This window comes from Necator americanus, chromosome V, assembly GCF_031761385.1.
Source record: "Necator americanus strain Aroian chromosome V, whole genome shotgun sequence".
Taxonomy (NCBI): Eukaryota; Metazoa; Nematoda; class Chromadorea; order Rhabditida; family Ancylostomatidae; genus Necator; species Necator americanus.
Window position 1 is genome coordinate 1,362,223 of NC_087375.1, and position 18,405 is coordinate 1,380,627.

Genomic DNA, 18,405 nt, shown 5'->3' on the forward strand with positions numbered 1-18,405 from the left:
TAACCATATGTAGAGAAAAAGGAGTAGGGTGATTACCGTAAAAAGTGCTCTAATCGTTAACATAGCAGTTTTCTTAGGGTCTCAGCCATTAAACAGGATTAATTGATTTAGTTATTACATCAGCAGCGCCTAATTAATCACGCATAACCGATCAATTATCGTTTTTCGTCTAAATTAAAGATTTTAAATCCACAGATGGATTTGTATTCACAAGGTTGTGGGCCTGTTGAGGACCGTTAGGTAAAGTGAGTGCACCCTTTATGAAGACTGTTGGATTATGAACTCTCTCTGAAAAAATGGGATTGTTCGCGACGAACCGCTTCCAGAGCTCGTAGGAAAGATCTCCTCTCTTCAGCGGTTCTTTCAAGAGAGTTAGTATGAATGATATTCTCACCGATCACCTTCACGTCCACGACAGGAGCCTTCAAGTGAGACTAAGTGCTTTCGATGTGTTACGTGTCCATCCCATCTGGGATGAAATCCCAGATCGACAAAACCTGCGTTGTTACCATACGAACTTCCACTGCGCATCTTCACCGTTTGCCTGTTTCGTGACCTTCCCTCTAACTTATGGTGGGGTCATTACGTCATGAAACACGGACCGTTGCGCAAGCGGCCGCGCTCGGAAGCGGTGCGGCAGAGACAGCGGCTGGAATCGAGGTGGGACCATGGGGAACAGCAGAGATGTGTGGCGGTAGAGTGGATCCTTACACGATCCCAACCGCTACGCTCCACCGCTCCGCTTTGAACGCAGCCGCTTCCACAAATGTCCGTGTTTCATGTCGTTTTGACCGGACTATACTTTGAGCATGATATCCATATGTTGTGCTTATTTGAAGTAGAAATGAAAAAAAAAATACAATACTAATATTTGTGTGGAGGACCAGGTATCCGGGAATTTGGTGGAGGGTAGGGGGAAGAAATAAATTGTGCGCATCGCGGAATATCCCCTAGCTAGAAATATTGCGTAATGAGTTTTGCTAAACAAGCCTTCGATCATCTCAAAAACTGATTTGAGTCCCTCATTTCTCTTCAAAAAGCGTCAAGTTTCATGTCTTTTTTTTCAGAAAATTGTTTAGATTGAAAGATTTTTGGGAAAATTACTGAAGGATGACGACATTCTTGTTTCCATTACTAGCAGCCTTCCTCATCAACGTAAGAGGTGATGGAGAGGTCAGTATTTATTTCTTTTCTGAAAATATTTTCAGCTGTAGTTTAAGCACAGATTTCTTGACACTAATAGAGGAAAATCACAATCACTGTGTTTTAAAGATTACAATTAGTTTAAGTTTCTTTCAAAATTCTACGACCTGAACAGTCCTACCGTAGTCGGGTCAAAACGACACGAAGCACGGTGCAGTTGCGTAAGCAACTGCGCTCGAAGCGGCGCGTCTAAGACAGCGGTTGGGATCGACGTGGGACCATTGAGAATTGCAGGTCCCCGCAGGATCCTTACCGCTACGCCGCAACGCGCCGCCTCGAGTGATGCGCCTGCGCAACTGCACCGCGCTTCGTATCGTTTTGACCCTACTATGTTTATGTTTACTATGTTTATTTCCAATAGTACCTAGAAAGAATGAAGTTTTTCCTTTTCATTTGTCTTTTTTTTTTTTCCTTTTTCTTCGTTCATGAGGTCATAAGAATTCCACGGTAAGTCTCCTGACAGAGGAAGAAGTCTCCCATGCTTAAAATTATTACTATAAATGTTGTAGCTTAAAATTGTTATTTGTTACTACAAATGTTATTACTAATTATTCTTTTGTAGTTATATTATCCCATTAATAATTTTTCTTAAGGTTAGCACCAAGTTGGGACCAACAGTTGTGCACATAGGCTGGAAGGTCGACTTCGCCGATCAATCAGTTCTATTTACTGTGACACAGGCTCGCACACCTCTCACCTACGTGATCATTGGATTTTCCGATCATGGTTTTTACAATAATTCAGATATTTGCATTTATCGAGGAGGAAAATTAAGGGTACTCACTACTGATACAGTTTTTTTGCGAGTTTAAGTGTCCACATTATTTCTTAAGGACGGTTACATCGACGGACGTTTTCAAATACAGTTTGATCGAAGTCAGGATTGTCAACTGGAGAAGAGGCAAGGAAACAGATTTCAATTCCGGAGACGATTCACCACATGCGATCCAAAGGACTTTGCCTTCGAAGTATGTACTATCCAGTAAAACCAGAAAAGAATCGATGAAAAATATATTTCTAATTTACAGCCAGGCACGACACAATTTATTATCGCAGGAGGATACGAGTTTACGCGGGATTTTAGCAGCAGTACCGTAATGAAGGTTTGATTTTGGCGCGTAGAGGCGTATTATATATTCTAATTTATCCTCCCCTACTCGCATTTTTCTATTCCTCCTACTTTGGTGCTGTTCTTCCGAAAAAATGAGTCTATCTTGTCGCTATTGAGGACCTACGCTATGGACTTCTCATCGATTTGGATGCTGACTCCACAAACTCACTGGAATCGGAAGGAGCACATTTTAAAATCCTGGCTGATAATGCGCTTGTGCGTTCATTTGATATATAAGATGAAAATTATGAAATTTGAAGAGAAACTAGTGAGGTTCGATACTTTTGTGTTAACAGATTCCTAACGTAGTCACAACGTATTGGTGTGTCATCAAACGAATACCAGCTGTCCTAAGCGTCCAGAAGCATCATATTATTCAGGTAAGATCCATAAACTTTTTAAGATAATAGTGCTCTAGCAATGATATTTGCTTAACAGTCGAATATACATTTTTAGATAAATCCATACATTAAAAAGGGCAACGAGAATCTTGTCCATCACATGGAAGTAAGTTACTCTTTAAAATACTGTTTTTCTTTCCTTTGAAGCAATTTGCTGTAGAGTCCCATCGATTCCATTTGGAAGCTCTAACAAAAATAGTGAAGCGTAACTCTTACTTTTTCCCCCCGAATTAACGTGCTTAAAGTCTTTCCGTAACAACGTTCTGGATTTTGAGAAAAGATATCGCTTAAGACCTCTCTCCGTCTGTTTTAGAATAATTTCCTTGCAAAACACCACGGGCACGTGAAGGACATAATTAATTAACTAATTTAAATGCATAACTGGTTATTTGTTACTCGACAACTAATTTAAGACTATGTGAAATACCCGTGAAAAGGGCAGTAGCTAACGTAAAGATTAAGAATTAGGGGCAATCCAACTATCCTTTAGCGATCACCTTGAAACAAAGCAAGCTAGATAACGTTGCTTTTGCTGGTAAGGTAAACGTACGTGATTATTATTTTCTCGTTACATTAATTCTAGTAAAATTATTCTCTCAGGACATTCACGATTTCTTTTGGTATTTGTAAATTAAGCCGCTTTCTCCAGATTTTCCGTTGCGAAACCGACTACGAAGAAGAATACAGTGGATATTGTGACGGTTTAACGATGTCAGCAACAGCAAGGTCCTGCAGTCACGTAATTGCTGCTTGGGCCATGGGAGAAGGGGTAAGAAGTGTATTTATTTCAAAAGATTGGTGAAATTCTAAAAATTGAGCCGTATGTGTTTGTTATCGTTGTTGATAATTCTTGTGGTGAATTTTTTTCGGACGTAGCTAGTGATTGGTTTCTCAAGCAATCATGCCTGATGAAATGTTTGAATTGTAATAGTTTCATCGTTCCACATACCTGTGTCATTTTGGTTAAAGCGTGTCACGAAAGTGACGATGCTGAGATTTCTCTCATGGACAATTAAAGTTCGAGGTTTGGCAAACACTCGTGGTAGTCACGTTCAGTTCTCTCTAATCTTGTACACGGAACGTTCGGCAAACCGTTACTGACGCCGTTTATCAGGGATTAGGGAGAATTGAGTGTAGCCACGCTCATACTCGTTATGTGCAACCCGAACTCTGAGCTACGCATGAAAGATCCCAAGCATACCACGCCAATTTCGCGGTATGCTGCCTTTGTTGCCTTCATCCTGCTAGGGGCGATTATTCACTCAATAAGTTTGGTTTTTGTGCTTTCTGTCACGTTCGAGAATTTGAAGGAAATTGCCAATTTTTTTATTATTTAGCAAGTAAATACATCTGATGTAAAGCTCCGAGTTGTTCACTAAGTTTCTCTCCTCCACATAACTATTGAAATTAGTTTCAGTTCTGCTTTTTTGAGATGAATAGAAAACAAATTCTTTAACAAACATTAACTACATATTTCCAGCCAATTTATTTCCCGCCTGAAGCTGGTCTCCCTCTAGGTGGCGAATACGGTAAGGACTATATAAAGGTGGAGATCCACTACAATAATCCTGGTTTGTTGTCTGGTGTGGTTGATAATTCTGGATTTGAACTCGTTGTAACAACAGAACTCAGGTAAGTGATTATAGTGTGACATAAAAATGTTTGGAGTGGTACTCTTTTAGAGAATACGATGCAGGAATTCTGGAAATTGGTCTTATATATTCTGATGCTAACTCCATTCCTCCTGGTCAATCTGCGTTTCCACTGACCGGGCACTGTGTAGCAGATTGTACAAGTAGGGTGAGATGGCTCTAAATACTTTACGCCTTTCCCTTGTCGAGTTGTAGAATTGATTTGTTGGATAATTCAAGAAAAGTGTGCTCTTCATCACTGGTCTATGATCTAATCAAGATGTTATATTCGTTGATATGTAGTGTATGTATTTCAACGTGGGTCAATCGTTCTTGCCCATGGAATGCGATCAGAATGTGACTTCTTCCTGACAGAAAGGGGGAATTCGCCATTTGTTTCAACACTTCAGTTAAATGAATCGTTTCAAATCGAGTCTCTAAGAAACTACTGGTACACATAACAATTTAACATAACTAAAGCGCGGCTCCATATAGTTTAGTTTTTCAAAATGTAACAGTATCATACATATACTGGGATCAAAACATGAAGCACGCTCAAGTGGCGTAAGCGGTTGCGCTCGAAGCGACACGGCGGAGAAAGTTTTTGGAATCGAGGTGGGACGCGAACGGCTGTGAAGGATGGTGCTGTCAAGCGTCCTCACTCGATCTTAACCGTTACGCTCTCCTGCACCGCTTGGAGCGCAGTCGTTTACGCAAATGCGCCGTGCTTAGTGTCGTTTTGACCTGAATATATGCCAGTGCAGTACTGTTTGTTGCAGTTGAGGGAGACAATTACGAAGAACATCTTTGGACACAAAGGTGGTAGAGGGGTCGTTGCAGTAGGAAATCTGCCAAGACCGAATTTAGAGAAGCGGAGTTTTTTTAGTTTTATCAGTCCACGCGAGATTTTGCTACTTTTCGTGCATATCTGTGGAATAGACGCGTTGTTAAGATTTGAAACACGTTGTTAGTTTTAAATCCAGACTTTGTGGAAACAACGTCTTGGTCTGAATCTACAATAGTCCATAAATCTCGATGAAACTTTACACACAAAATTATAGAAACATTTCGAAAAAACTTCACACCATTAACAGACTTCTAAAAATGCTCCTCCAATATTTACAGTTACCCTCCGGGGGAATCCATATTTTTGGATCGCAACTCCATGCGCATTTGTCTGGTCGAAAAATTTTCACAAGTCATTATCGACATGGTGTGAAGATAGGTGAAATCAATCGTGACAACCACTACAGTCCTCACTGGCAGCATATTGTCTTCATCCGTCCATACGTTCACGTTATGCCTGTGAGTTAATTCTATTTCTATTCTATTTCTATATAAAAAGAACTATTGAATCGTGAAGGTAAAATTAGCCAGTAATTTTAGGGTGATGTACTTTCGACCACCTGCGTTTACGAGACACTCTCTAAGGATGTGATGACTCTGGTGAATGTTTCAAAAATTTACCACTCATATAATTTTGTAGAAATTATTCAACGTTCATAAGCAGAAAGTTGTTGTTTACGCCACTTGTTCATCCTGTTGTTGTTTCTGTGTGACGATTACAAAATTACATATGGAAATAAAACAAAACAAACACTTTCACATCTCCTGTTAAGGTAATACCGTAATCAGAGCAGAATAATAGAAGGAACGGTGAATATGGAGCTATTATTAGTGTGCTTCTGAACATAATCTTATCAAATGATCTTGCTGGAATTATGCTTCATTTCTTCTACGAGATATCTGAACTCGACCCAGTAATCAGAAATTTAGGGAGGATACGGGATCGAAGACGAAATGTGTGTTAATTATGTCTACTACTTCCCTGCAGCGGAAGTAGAAGTTTGCAAATCAGCAATAGACAACACGACATTGCACAACTACTTCAAACATGAGTAAGTTCTTTGTTCCAGGAGCTATCAGAAACCAACCAAATTCGGCCCAATTAGGATTCCAGGCGTTATTGCACAAAAATTCAGGAAGCTGAACGAAAGAAGCTCGTTGCAAGCTACTATCCTTTATTGGGTGGGAGCGTAGCCTGAATTTCTCGGGAACTAATTTATATAGATTTTAGTGGTTTTGCACAGCCTTAGTGATAACGATCTTCTCGTCACCTACATAGCGGAGTTATCTGCAGAACAGCTATAACGTTTAGGAAATGAACAACATCATTCTTACAAATAACAAGTTTAATTTCCCTTTTGACTATGTTTCGGACGCAAAATTGACTGACTCAAGCTCTTTAATCATTTTCCTTTTCATTTTCCCCGATCAAAGATTACGGGTCTATCTTGAGTCGAGTAGATCTTGCACCTGACTTCGTTAGTGTTCATGACACTTTTAAAAGGAGTCAACCTCCTGTTGTGACTCGGGCGCGGTTCTGTCCCGCCTAAGGAAGTTCTCTCTCTGGTGTTCAGTGTACCCGCTCCAATTGTCTACCTATGCAACCTAGATGCATCGCTTCTTCTGCCAGGGGCAGCCTGTTTTTAACGAATCCTCTGCTGCCCCGGCAACGCATCATAGCATGTTTATTGTCCCCTCTATTTGATACATTACAGTATCTTATGATAGATGGATACTCATATGAAACTAATTAGAGGAAACGAGGAGATTATATTTGGATCATGCTATGTACCTCCAGCCGCGTGCCACCAAAGCTTACAGTAGCGGCATGGCTCTCCCTATTACGCTGTGTTCCAATTCAAACTTTCTTCCCTATACTATGGGATTTTTCCGGCAGTGCCACGAACAAGCGCATTTACATTCAAATCTATCCACGATACACAACGCAGCAGAACGGTATGCACACAAGCCGAATACAAAAGTGTGTAATAAGCCAAAGTAACAAGCCAACTGCGTTATAACCAAATAGAAACAGAGTGTGACTTACGAAATCGGCGTCCTTTATATTCCCTGAGCTCTGATGGTGTCTCTGTGGGCCTGCTCGCTGGCATCAGCGGGCGCATATGGCTCCGGGGCGCGGTTGAGCAATGCTCGTGGCGACTTTGATCACTTGATCGAGAATAGTGATAGGCGAGTGGTGATACCACCAAAACAGAGCGCTTATCGTACCTTAGAGGTTTTGTTATAACAAAAACATCTCAAGATTACCCTGAAGTTCTCTTTTAGGCATTCAGCTGAGGTGTCAAGTTATACTGCAATTAGTTGTTAGTTGGTTCAATTCCAGCGATTTTTTACAATTACTAATTCGAAGTACTATTTAAAAAAAAAAGTAACAAATATCATTAAAACGTGAGTGCTGGTTGAAAACACTTCTAAAAGAAGTTGACAGCTCCATTATTGTTTGAATGCTTCTCCAAAATTTCTTTTTTCCAGTATTCCTCTGCAAAATACTCTTGAATGAAATTTTAGGCATGGTATCAACAATTGGGATCTCCCCATCCACGTGAAGTATGAAAGTGTGGATTGGACCGACGAAAATGCGTTGTCTTTGAAAGAGTTGTATGCGGTAGCTCCTCTGAACATGCACTGTTATCGAAACGACGGATCGCTGTTCCCGGTATCTCAAAAAATCGTACAGTAGTTGAATGTATTTTTTTAAACTATCCAAACGAGCTTTGTTTTTATTTTATAGAATCATCCAACGAACTGGACTGCAGTACCAAGACCAAGAATCTTTACAGCTCCATTCCTGAAGTACAGGGATGACAACGACTGTCCGGCACTGAATGACTGAAACTAGTAGTGTTGCAACTTTAGCTGTTAACTTCTGAACTGATCAGTGAATCATTACTATTCTAGTTGTGACTGAGAGTGGAATTTTTTCTCAGAAAAAATGTCGTACCGATACTTTTTTGGCCTTTTGTCCTAGTTATTTTCCTCTAATAATTTTTCATTGATAATGAAGATGTGTTTCCGGCAGACAATATTAGAATGTAGCGTAGCATAGCTTTTTGATCCATATCAGGCACCATTGATCTCATCTTCTATGTTTCAATAAAAATTTACTTATTGCTGTCATTCATATGACTAAACTTTTTTCAAATGTTTTTCTCAAAGATAGCATACCATTTAATTAATTTTGCAGAGATCTTTCCACCGAAATATAGGCAACTTTTGCATTGCAGCATCAATGGGAACTTCGGATTCATGAGTTTCCCAACCCCGAAGTAACCTCCACCTTCTGGGATTCGCAGTAAGTATTTTTGTATGCAAAAGACGTGCGACGTCATTAATGGCTCCAGCCAAACTATTTAGCGGGCTTTTGAAGGACTTATTTTTTTCGAGAAGCTAGAGAAACAGACAATAGCATTAAATAAGAATTAGGAAAAATGAGGAAAGGAAGGTGAAGTAAGTCAGCTGCCATACCTTGATATAATACAATTTTCATTGTTCAAGCACGTAACGAACGTGAATATGAATAGCAAAAACTACTCTTTTGATTGTGTCCACTTAAATTAATTCTAGTTCTATGTTTTTGTTGGAAGGTTCATTCCCACTAAGTCAAAATAACGACAGAAATGAAATTTAAAAAAAAGAGGTAATGTAATTTTCACATTCCTCTTCACTCTTTTCCTCATCGATTGAATAATCGTTTTCTATTCATGCAGGAACAAATGGAAAGCTCTTTTCTGTCGTTTTCGATGTCAATATAGATCCAGTCGTTTTTTTTTTTTCAAACGAAGAAGAGAATGTAATCAATAAAACGCTTCAGCACTCAACAACTGTGCTTATCGGAAACGCCGTAGCTGGCCTTATCGAAAGAGAACTTCTTACTCTTTTCTTGATGCATTTCTCAAATCACTTATTGAAACTTTCACAAAGATTTCATAAATTTTGTTCTGTCCGTGAAAAAAACTTTTTTTTTGTACAGTACCATCGGTTCTTCCTCATGCCCTATAAACGCTTGAACTGTTTCCTCCATCTTATGCCAATCACTGTCACTTCAATTCTTGTATAAAAAGAGCTCTTAGGAATTGATCTAACTCATCCGAGTTTCCTAATTTCCTTCGTATTGTTATTATTGTTTTTTTGCAAATCATTATTAGGTTTACCATCATAGTTATTCACTTTTAGCTTTCAAAAGGTCTAAGCTGGTGTTTTACTGTGACTGGTGACTTACATATGGGGATTGTTTATACTAGTATCATTAATGCTAGGAAGTGAACAGCACTAAAGAAAAAGAATATGCAAGAAAAAGAAAAAGGACTGAAGAATAAAAATTCTGGTGAATCAATCCACTTGGGATGGACCAACGGATTTTACTGCAACTCGTAATCGTTGAGGTTTTAGAGAGCGTATTGGCCTATACAATGACTTGCGTGGGCCAGCCGATGATCGATTCAGCGTTTTTTTCCCTCTCAGATAATTCTGGTACCAAATTTATCGACAACTGAGCGATGAAAGGTTTGGCCTGCATTAGGGCGGTTCGGAACCATCGATCGTGCAGTCATAGCGGACCTCGACTGCGCTACACCCGGCCGGGAAAAAGAATAGGGTAGTAGTATAGAATAATGAGTTCGAATAATATTGCACACAACCTGGATCAGAAAAATGCAAATACATGGACATCGTGCCAGAAAAGCGCTGTCGTCAATGGGTTAACGTTAGTATGCGGAGCAAAGGTTAATGAGCATTGTCACTCAGAGCGGTGGGGTGGGAACTCCAAAACGTGCTTAAACTCCAAAACTCCAAAAAGTTTGATTTTTGAGATGTCTTCATTTGAACGTGGAATTACAGTATCCAAGACCAACTCAAGGTAGTTCGCACTTTAAAGACATTGCACTGATTTACTTTGCAGATTTTTAAAGAGTGCTTGAAAATCTTTCAAAGAAAAAAAAAATGATGCAACGGTTCTTTCTTCCTTGTTTTCCTTTCGTGTTCTTCTTCTTCTTTTTCAAATAGAGCAGTAGTTAATATTTTCTTCTTAAGAGAATGTTCCTACGTCTTCTCATCCTCACAGCTGTTTACGTGCATGTGTACGCCGACGCCAATGATGCTAATAACGGGATTTCTTGCTCCTTCTGCAGAGCTGGACTAGCTAGCATGACAGCCACCATTCAGTCTAATCCGGATCTCATGGTGAGGTTTTTAAATTTTTTTTTTGCTGACGAGAGAACAACGATCTGTTGCAAAGAACTCTGTTGAACGATCATCATTCGACTGTGATATCGAATTCATCATCCCATTTTTACCGTTTACTTTGGGAGCTGCGGTGAAAGTTTCGGGAGGAGACATCTAGTTTTTTGAGCTTTTTTGGCTAAAGGAAAATGTAACCAAAGAAAATTTTGACGGTGGTTAACAAATAAGTTTACCGGAACGTGAATGAAAAGTGCTTCCACAATTTGCTTAATTGCTTAACAGAGCCGAGAATGGTGTATGACAAATTTGGTATCATCGACCTTAAATATGTCTGATATATAATACCAAAAAATATAGGAAAATTTAGGAAAATAAAGATAAGAAAATGTAAGTATTAGAAAACAAATATAAACATAAAATATATACATATATATAATATGTAAAATATACACTAAATATAACAAGTGGGCCAGTTTAAGTTGATCACTTTCACCACCTGACACCCTTCCCCTGATGAACTATCTGATAGGTAAAACATTTTTTCTTCAGGGTCAGTTGGGCGACACGATTTCACAAGGATGTGACCAGGTCCCAAATGAGTTACAGCGACGTGCATGCAGAATAACCCTAGACGACAATTTTCCGCTTTTCCTTCAGGTTTGATTTTAGAGCTGGACTCAACAATGAACACTTATTTCAATTTTCGGACCCTCGGAATTCTGAATTTCGGAATTTTATGCTAAATAATCCAGCCGAGAAAAAGCATAGAAAAGTATATTATCATAAACGTAAATCTAATTTCCTCACGTAGGTTATCCATCTATCACAAAATATTTTAACGTGCTTCCATGCAAATTACGTTGAGCACTCAAGTCTTAAAAAATTGCCTTCGAGATAACAAATATTAGCTTTCAACAGCATCTATAAAATAGCAAATAATTGAATCTGCTTATCATCGATGTCAAACAGCCTAAAAATACGGTGGGACATTGTGGGACTCTACAAAGGAACGCCAATAACTTAAAGAAATCACCCACAAATCTGGAGTTGTATGGATTTCCGATGGCTTAAGACTAGACGGGGTCGTAGATTGCAGGAACGGGTGGGAGATCCCGCCCGTTCTCTTCCTAATCGACGTCAAAAAAGCCCCAGAAGGTGAGACGCGTGCACAAGGGTGGCGCGCTCCAATCCAAGTAGAAAACAGCATCCCGGAACGCTCGATGCTCTGTTGGAGCGCGGAGCATCTTCCGGGGCGTTTTTTACGGGAATTAGGAAGAAATGAGCGGGATCCCACACGTTTCCGCAATCTATGACCCCGGTTAGTCTTTGGACATCGAAAATCCATACCAGCCCAGATTTGTGGGGTGATGCCTTTAAGGATAACTCTGCTAATTTCATACAGTCATAGATATAAAGACCCTAGAGAAGGTGTGCACTCATTAAGCAGCTCACTCGGCTCAATCTAGATTTCAACCACTTATCCTGTGCAGCTGAAAAACATGTACACAATAACGTTTTTCAGACTACATACCCATTTAGCTTACTATCGTCAACCGTCTGGTTCACCTCACAGCGAGCGATTTGACAAATTAGCAATGTCTGGCCGGTATTTTTCTTTAAAAGCGGCGTATCGTAGCATGAATTGACGATTTTATAATCTTTGTGAAACAATATAGAGTTCGGTTCGTAGATTACGAGTATAAGCGCGGCCACGGCACAATTCAGCCTAATCGTCTTGAAAAACGGCTTGTAGACCGCCTTAGTTTCTACTTAGGAACCTTCCTACGTTAGGATGCCCCTACCTATACACGCTCCAGTCGTCTCAGCGGCCTGTCCACAGCTTTTACGTGAGTAGGCTGCTGAGCAGACCTGATCAATCGTGGACCGCTCGTGGACGCGGCGCGTGTACGGGGGCGATGCCTCCTAACGTACCACGTAAAAACTGAGTCCGTTTCCCAGGCCATTTTTAAGGACAACTAGGAGAACTGAGCGGAGTCCCAGTCATTCTCGTAATCTACATCCCGAACGCTATGTTTCTACCAGATTTCCACACTACGTCAATTTCGTGATACCCTCTTGTCAGTACTAATCCATAGATGACAAAATGACTCACGGACAGTTCGCTTGTTTCTAGACAATATGTAATTAGAATAAATTAGTGTAATTTGTGTAGCGTATTCCTATTCATGTACTATTAACGAGAAAAACGATGATAACTACCAGAAACAATGGAAAAAAGAAATGAAACAAACACAGGACGACACGACTCCATCGCTGGGTGGTGTATTGTTCACACCCGTATTGACAGAGATCAAAAATACGCTTTGATCTCATCTCATCACAGAAACAACGAGAATCTCCTGGACATCCTTGCATCAAGCAAAGCGCATAGGCTAATAATACTATTACTGGATTTCTTTTTTAAATTTCTCTTAAATACCTGAGATTATTAATTAAATTAAATCCCTACCACACGATGTGCTGTGAAAGACCATTTTTGATTTAAAATTTCGGCGAAACTCTAGTAAGCTCAGTTCCCTCTCATTTCTGTTTTAAAGTACACCTATGGGTGTTTTCAAATAAATAAATAAATAAATAAATAAATTGTGACACCTGTGTATAATTACACCTTTCATTATCAATAAATCGCTGGTCTACTTGAGATCAAAACGTATTTTTGATCTCTCAATCAATACGGCTGTGAACAAAACACCACCCAGCGATGGAGTCGTGTTGTCCTGTTTTTGTTTCATTTCTTTTTTCCATTGTACAGATTTATTATAGTAGAGGATCCATACACTTGTTTTGGTCTTGACTTAATTTGAAATGATGTCAGTTTGTCATTTTCAAAATTTTTCAAGAAAAAATCTTCAAACCTCAAAATCCGAACTGGGGAATTTCAAATCAATCTTTCAAAATTCAAAATGTAAATGACTTGCTACAAAAAAAAAACAAAATGATAACATAATTCTAAGCTGTTTTAATGAGTTCTCATTTTAGAATTTCTTACAACAACCCGGCACAACTTCTGGAGATTTTTGCAAGGATATGGGCTATTGCTAAGTGATATATGTAGACATATTTGTGAATTTCGTGCAAGAAAATAAAGTATTTACAGAAAAAGTGAATTTTTCTTCGAAGTCTGTTTATAGTTTGTACACTCTGTAATTTTAAAAGATACAGTAAACATATTAAACAAAGTTAACAACACGAAAAGAGATCGTTCCTATTTACAAACATGTTTTTTTTTTTCGTGTCCTTGTGTGCTTTATCGCTACGAAGTGGTTTTCTTGTCCTTTGCTTGTTGTTTATGCGTTTTCACAAGTGTTTTCACATCTCTTCGATGAAGGATCGAATCCTTAGTGAGCGCTTCAATCGCAGCCGTTGCTACGGCTTCCTGTCGACGTTGTTGAAGCGCTTCACGATATTGCACTGTAATCGATATAGGATCAGACGTCATGCATAGGTAATCGATTTAATCAATCTGCAAGTCCTCTCTTCCTGATACCTCGGCGTTGAGGACTCTTTTTGTGTCTTCTTGTTATCCCAACGAGGTTTCTGTGAAACTTTTGAGGTCCTCGAAAAACTTTTGAGGTCTTCAGGCCACAAATAAAATTTCAGCAAAATCTCGTTGGCACAATAAAGAAACACAGATGCTGCCGAATTTTCTTGGGTTGTCCCCAAACCTCGAAATTTCTAAAAATTTCTCTTTTTTCTAGGTTAATTAAGAGTAATAAAACAAAAAAGTTAGCTTAGACGGTGAGCAAAAATTTAAACAACTAAAAAAAGGAGTTTTAGAAATGATCGATGTTTTTCACCGTAACCTTTTATCGTATTTTATTTACTTCCATTTACCTTTTACCTTTTCATACCTACCTACCTTAAGTTTTATTTCTTCGCTTCGCTTCGGAGGCTGAAGTTCACAAGTGGATTGGATGCCACGGGCAGAGGTAAGGTTCAATGGAACTACATAATTCTGCTGTACTTCCTATGTGGTACTAGTTTGAGGCTTATTTTCCATGAATTCCAAAATGCAAGAAAAAATCCAACAAAGGAGTGAAATCCAGGAATAGAAGATCTCTCTAATCATGAGTCCAAGAAACTGTGCAAGCATCTTTTTATTTGATCTAGTAGACAAGTTGAAACGGGAAAATATTTATTAGTTTCAGTTTTCTGATTTTCATGAAAATAATACATGCGTAAACGGTCGATTCACCTACTTTCTTTAGGAACATGGATAAAATTTGTTTGTTTCTCTTCCGTAGTCACGGTAGTTACTCATGGAAAAGAAAAAAAAAGGAAAAAAAATCAAAAATCAAAGCACAATTTTTTGGGGGTTTCTATAGCGAAACAAAATCAACTACAAAGTGCTTCAAAATGTAGTGTTATAATTATTTCATGCAATGAACGTAGGGGACATCAAGTGCCACTTATCTTTAATGGCACATAAGGAAAGTATAGGAATTTTTCCGTTTTTTTTTTCTATCCACAAAAAAATCCTCATAGTTTTGAACCTAATGTACTGGAATCTAGGTTTTGAAAAGGAGATTTCGTAAATATTTGGCAAGTGTCGCCTATATTTTGTTTTTTTAAAGGTGTTTTTTTTTGTTTTTTTTTTAAGCAGAGGAATCCTTCCGGAAATTTTCTCCAGGAAAGTAAAACTTTCATCTAGCAAAACACATACTTGAATGAATTATCAAAAGCCCGCCCCATGCGATGCTCCAGAACCATCCAACGAAGAGGAACGTTATTGTAAAGAATTGGCTCACACCAACAAGCAGATTCACTACCTAAACAAAATCATTTATTGCTTACGGAAAGGGGAATAAGGCCGGATGCGGGTTCTACGACACGCAGAGGTGGTCTAAAAAGCTGAGACAAAGCATTTTCCATTTTAAAAAAATCTGTCCGTAAAAAATTGAGGAAAAATTATGTCCTAGAAAAAAAAATTACTTATTAATGACAGCGAAATTGAATATTTTTTGTGGCTAAGAGAGTGGGGTAAAACTTTTGACCTTGGATAGATTATGAATCGTGCAAATGTTAGATTGAGGAGTAGAAACAGCCCTACGATAGAGGGAAGTTCAGAAGCGCCCTCAGTAGGAGAAGAGTCCACAAATGAAGAATAAGAACGCAATAATAAATAAAATAATTAATACATACACAAGCACATAAATAAAATAATAAATAAATAATAGAACATAATAATAAATAAATAATTTAATGGGAAATAGTAGCAGAGCAGGCAAAAATCTATCCGAACTACAGAATAAGCAAAAGAACGGAGAGGGATCGTACCAGAGTGACTAGCTTACGTCCTTCTTTCAGATTTACACGCGGTTGACCCATGCATAGAGCCGATATTCCAGAAAGTATCGTACCTTAATCGCTTTCAGCAATTGAGCTCCATAACAGTAAATTCGTACAAGCAACCAAAAAAAAAAAAGAAATTACATAGAAATTCATAAAATGCATAAAAAGAAAATATGTAAAAAAAACCCAAATATATATTTATTTCACCTGTTCCCGGGATAACAACATTTAAAAATAAACAAAGTAGAGCGACTGGAACTGGTAGGAAAGGAATTGCCTCATGCATCATCGTCAAATCATTCGTTGGAAGATTCACCTGACGAACATTTGGTTAAAAAAAAGAAAAAATGAGATATTTTGCAAATAATTGATGAGCATATTGCTGCTGCAGCTGAAAAATTCACCTTATCGCCGGTCTTCGTCTCTTTTTGTGTGTGCGCTTCTTCCTGAGCGGCTAAAACTATGCCGGTGATGTTGAATGCATTGCTTGGCTGGAAATTTTTTTTTTTGGGAGTTGCTCAGAAAGTCTGGGAATTTTTGAACCTCCACTTCAATGTAAAAAAAAAACAGAAACGCGAAATTATTGTACTGAAAACAGTGTCAGAGAAGTCGTATTGATTTCTTATGAGTTGCATTTGATGTTCTTAATTTATTTTCAATTTTATTACTTAACACTAAGAGTTCATAAAAACCAATACGACATCCTACTATGCCGAGAGTAATTGAAAATCGAACATTTCGAGTGTCAAAGAAGTTATTTTTGGTTCGACGCTCATTTTTGCACCGTAGATTATGGTGTTTCAGAATAGCTCATCAAAATAAACCTGAGCAAGGTCCTGGACCTGAATTTCATGAATAAATTAAACTTCAGTTTGTCAGCTGAGAAGCTCATAGACCACATAGTCAGTGGAACGTAAACGATCACATCTCAAACTTGAGGAAATCTCGGTGGTTGGTGTAATAAAACGGATAGAAATATGACCAGGAGGAATCCGTAACCGTAGTCAACCTAGCGTTGCAAATGCGGCAATAATATCTTATATTTTACTTTCAAGCTACGGTAATATTTTAAGCAATAAATACGATAATAAATACGATCAATCTAAAAACGACATTTATTTTTTTCTGAAGTTATCACGAATGCGGAGCAATTCCAGGAAAAACCTAAGGTCAATATGTTTGTGTTGTAATTTTATTGCTGCCTCCCAAGCACATAGATTAGTTAAGATAGAATTTCTCGTAAGGTGGGAAATTTTCTCTTTGCAGAGGAAGGATTGCCACCTTTAGGATTTTCTTCTTGACAGGCACATTAGAATTGGGAAAGATGACAGAAGATGACTAAACAAAGCAAGAAAACTATTGTAGGGAGTTCCTGACCACTCCAGTTGAACATCGGTGAAATCGTTAGTGAATCCTGGAATTTTTTCCCCTTCCGAGATTTCAAAAGTCATTTTAGAGTCTGCAAGTTTCAAAGTTGCATAAATCTTCATTTACATTTAAAGTAAAACCTAAGTAAGTAAATAGTAATGCTTCTAGATGATCAGTTAGTGAATACTCACCGATATGTTTATTAAAATTACTTAAAGAGGTATTTAATTAAAAAATTGAAAGAATAATAATGTGTTAATAAGAATAATAATAACAAATTATATGTTTTCAAAGACAATTATGCTATTTGCCAAGGTAAACAAAATTAATGATGATATTGTTTGTTTCGCTGTTTGCATTTGAGAATTTGCTCATTTATTCATTCGAAAACGTCCGTAACTGTGTCATAAAACGAAAATAAGAAAGAAAAGGGGTCACTCGAATTTCGCTCAAGTTTTATATAGCAAAGTTGGCCACTTTAGCATATTTTGTGATGGGTTGATTGGTCATTCAACTGCAACAACGGGGGAATTGTTTATCTTTTATATTATTTCTGTGTTGGTGTGAAGAAGAGAGAAGGAAGAATAAGAAATAGAAATAGAAATAGAAATAGAAATAGAAATAGAAATAGAAATAGAAATCATTACTCAAAATTTTCCTAATTCTCATTAGGTCTTCATTTTCATTACCAGATTTAATATCAAGGAAGATGAGGCCAACAATACCTCTGGTTGAGTTCTCATATTTTTTTATATTCACTATTATTTTCAGTACTCGATTTAACATATCTCATTTTGGAGAAGAGATGAACTCTAATGAAGAAATAAACAACAACAACAAACGTATTTTGATCGAACTCACCGCCGACACTTGCAGAATCCCTTCGCTTCTTCCATATTCGATGATTCGTGGAAGAGTTTTTTGGACAAGTTTCCATCCACGAACTTTGTCCGCTAAATCTTTCACTTTTGTAGACATGCCAGTATTCTGAATATTCTTCTCAGCTCTCTCAGAGGAAATAGAATTTTTTTCGAAGTAATAACGATATGAAATCTAAATAAATAAAGAAAAAAAAACGTTACTTTGAAGCGACAGCATTGCTGCACCACACCGAATCACAAAGTATTTTGAGGAGGAATGAATAGAAATGCATTATTGATATGGAGAAATAATGGAGATTTAATGGTTGGGAAAGTAGTGGAAGCCGGCAATTATCGACGCCTGCTTAGGTTTTCGTCCACCAACTAACGCCGTACGACTCCATTCACGCCTCAACAACCAGCATTCCGAGATTGTTAGTAATTTTTTTTTGCGACCTCTGCACACTTCACTG

General features: G+C 38.1%; 2 protein-coding genes across 4 annotated transcripts; one reads left to right on the top strand and one right to left on the bottom strand.

The window, feature by feature from the left end:
* Window positions 1-1,110: 1,110 nt before the first annotated feature.
* On the top strand, window positions 1,111-13,454 carry RB195_012639 (uncharacterized protein; the record flags this gene model as incomplete). 3 transcript variants are annotated; one of them, XM_064202101.1, is made up of 19 exons in its annotated part: window positions 1,111-1,173; window positions 1,797-1,979; window positions 2,037-2,171; window positions 2,232-2,306; window positions 2,432-2,530; window positions 2,611-2,694; window positions 2,771-2,821; window positions 3,365-3,484; window positions 4,196-4,347; window positions 4,398-4,515; window positions 5,472-5,651; window positions 5,733-5,792; window positions 6,123-6,244; window positions 7,722-7,869; window positions 7,945-8,006; window positions 8,481-8,505; window positions 10,242-10,391; window positions 10,941-11,048; window positions 13,392-13,454. In XM_064202101.1, 19 exons carry the CDS (start codon window positions 1,111-1,113, stop codon window positions 13,452-13,454), a joined length of 1,998 nt encoding a protein of 665 aa, XP_064057981.1. The 3 variants fall into 3 exon arrangements, with proteins under 3 accessions (XP_064057981.1, XP_064057982.1, XP_013304430.1); XM_064202100.1 differs by lacking the exons at window positions 8,481-8,505; window positions 10,242-10,391; window positions 10,941-11,048; window positions 13,392-13,454 and having other exon boundaries at window positions 7,945-8,046; XM_013448976.2 differs by lacking the exons at window positions 1,111-1,173; window positions 1,797-1,979; window positions 2,037-2,171; ... (11 more) ...; window positions 7,945-8,006; window positions 8,481-8,505 and having other exon boundaries at window positions 10,245-10,391.
* A 211-nt stretch (window positions 13,455-13,665) lies between these two features.
* On the bottom strand, window positions 13,666-18,050 carry RB195_012640 (uncharacterized protein; the record flags this gene model as incomplete). Its single annotated transcript, XM_064202102.1, has 6 exons — window positions 13,666-13,823; window positions 15,076-15,181; window positions 15,690-15,772; window positions 15,912-16,020; window positions 16,109-16,195; window positions 17,934-18,050. 6 exons carry the CDS (start codon window positions 18,048-18,050, stop codon window positions 13,666-13,668), a joined length of 660 nt encoding a protein of 219 aa, XP_064057983.1.
* Window positions 18,051-18,405: the final 355 nt, after the last annotated feature.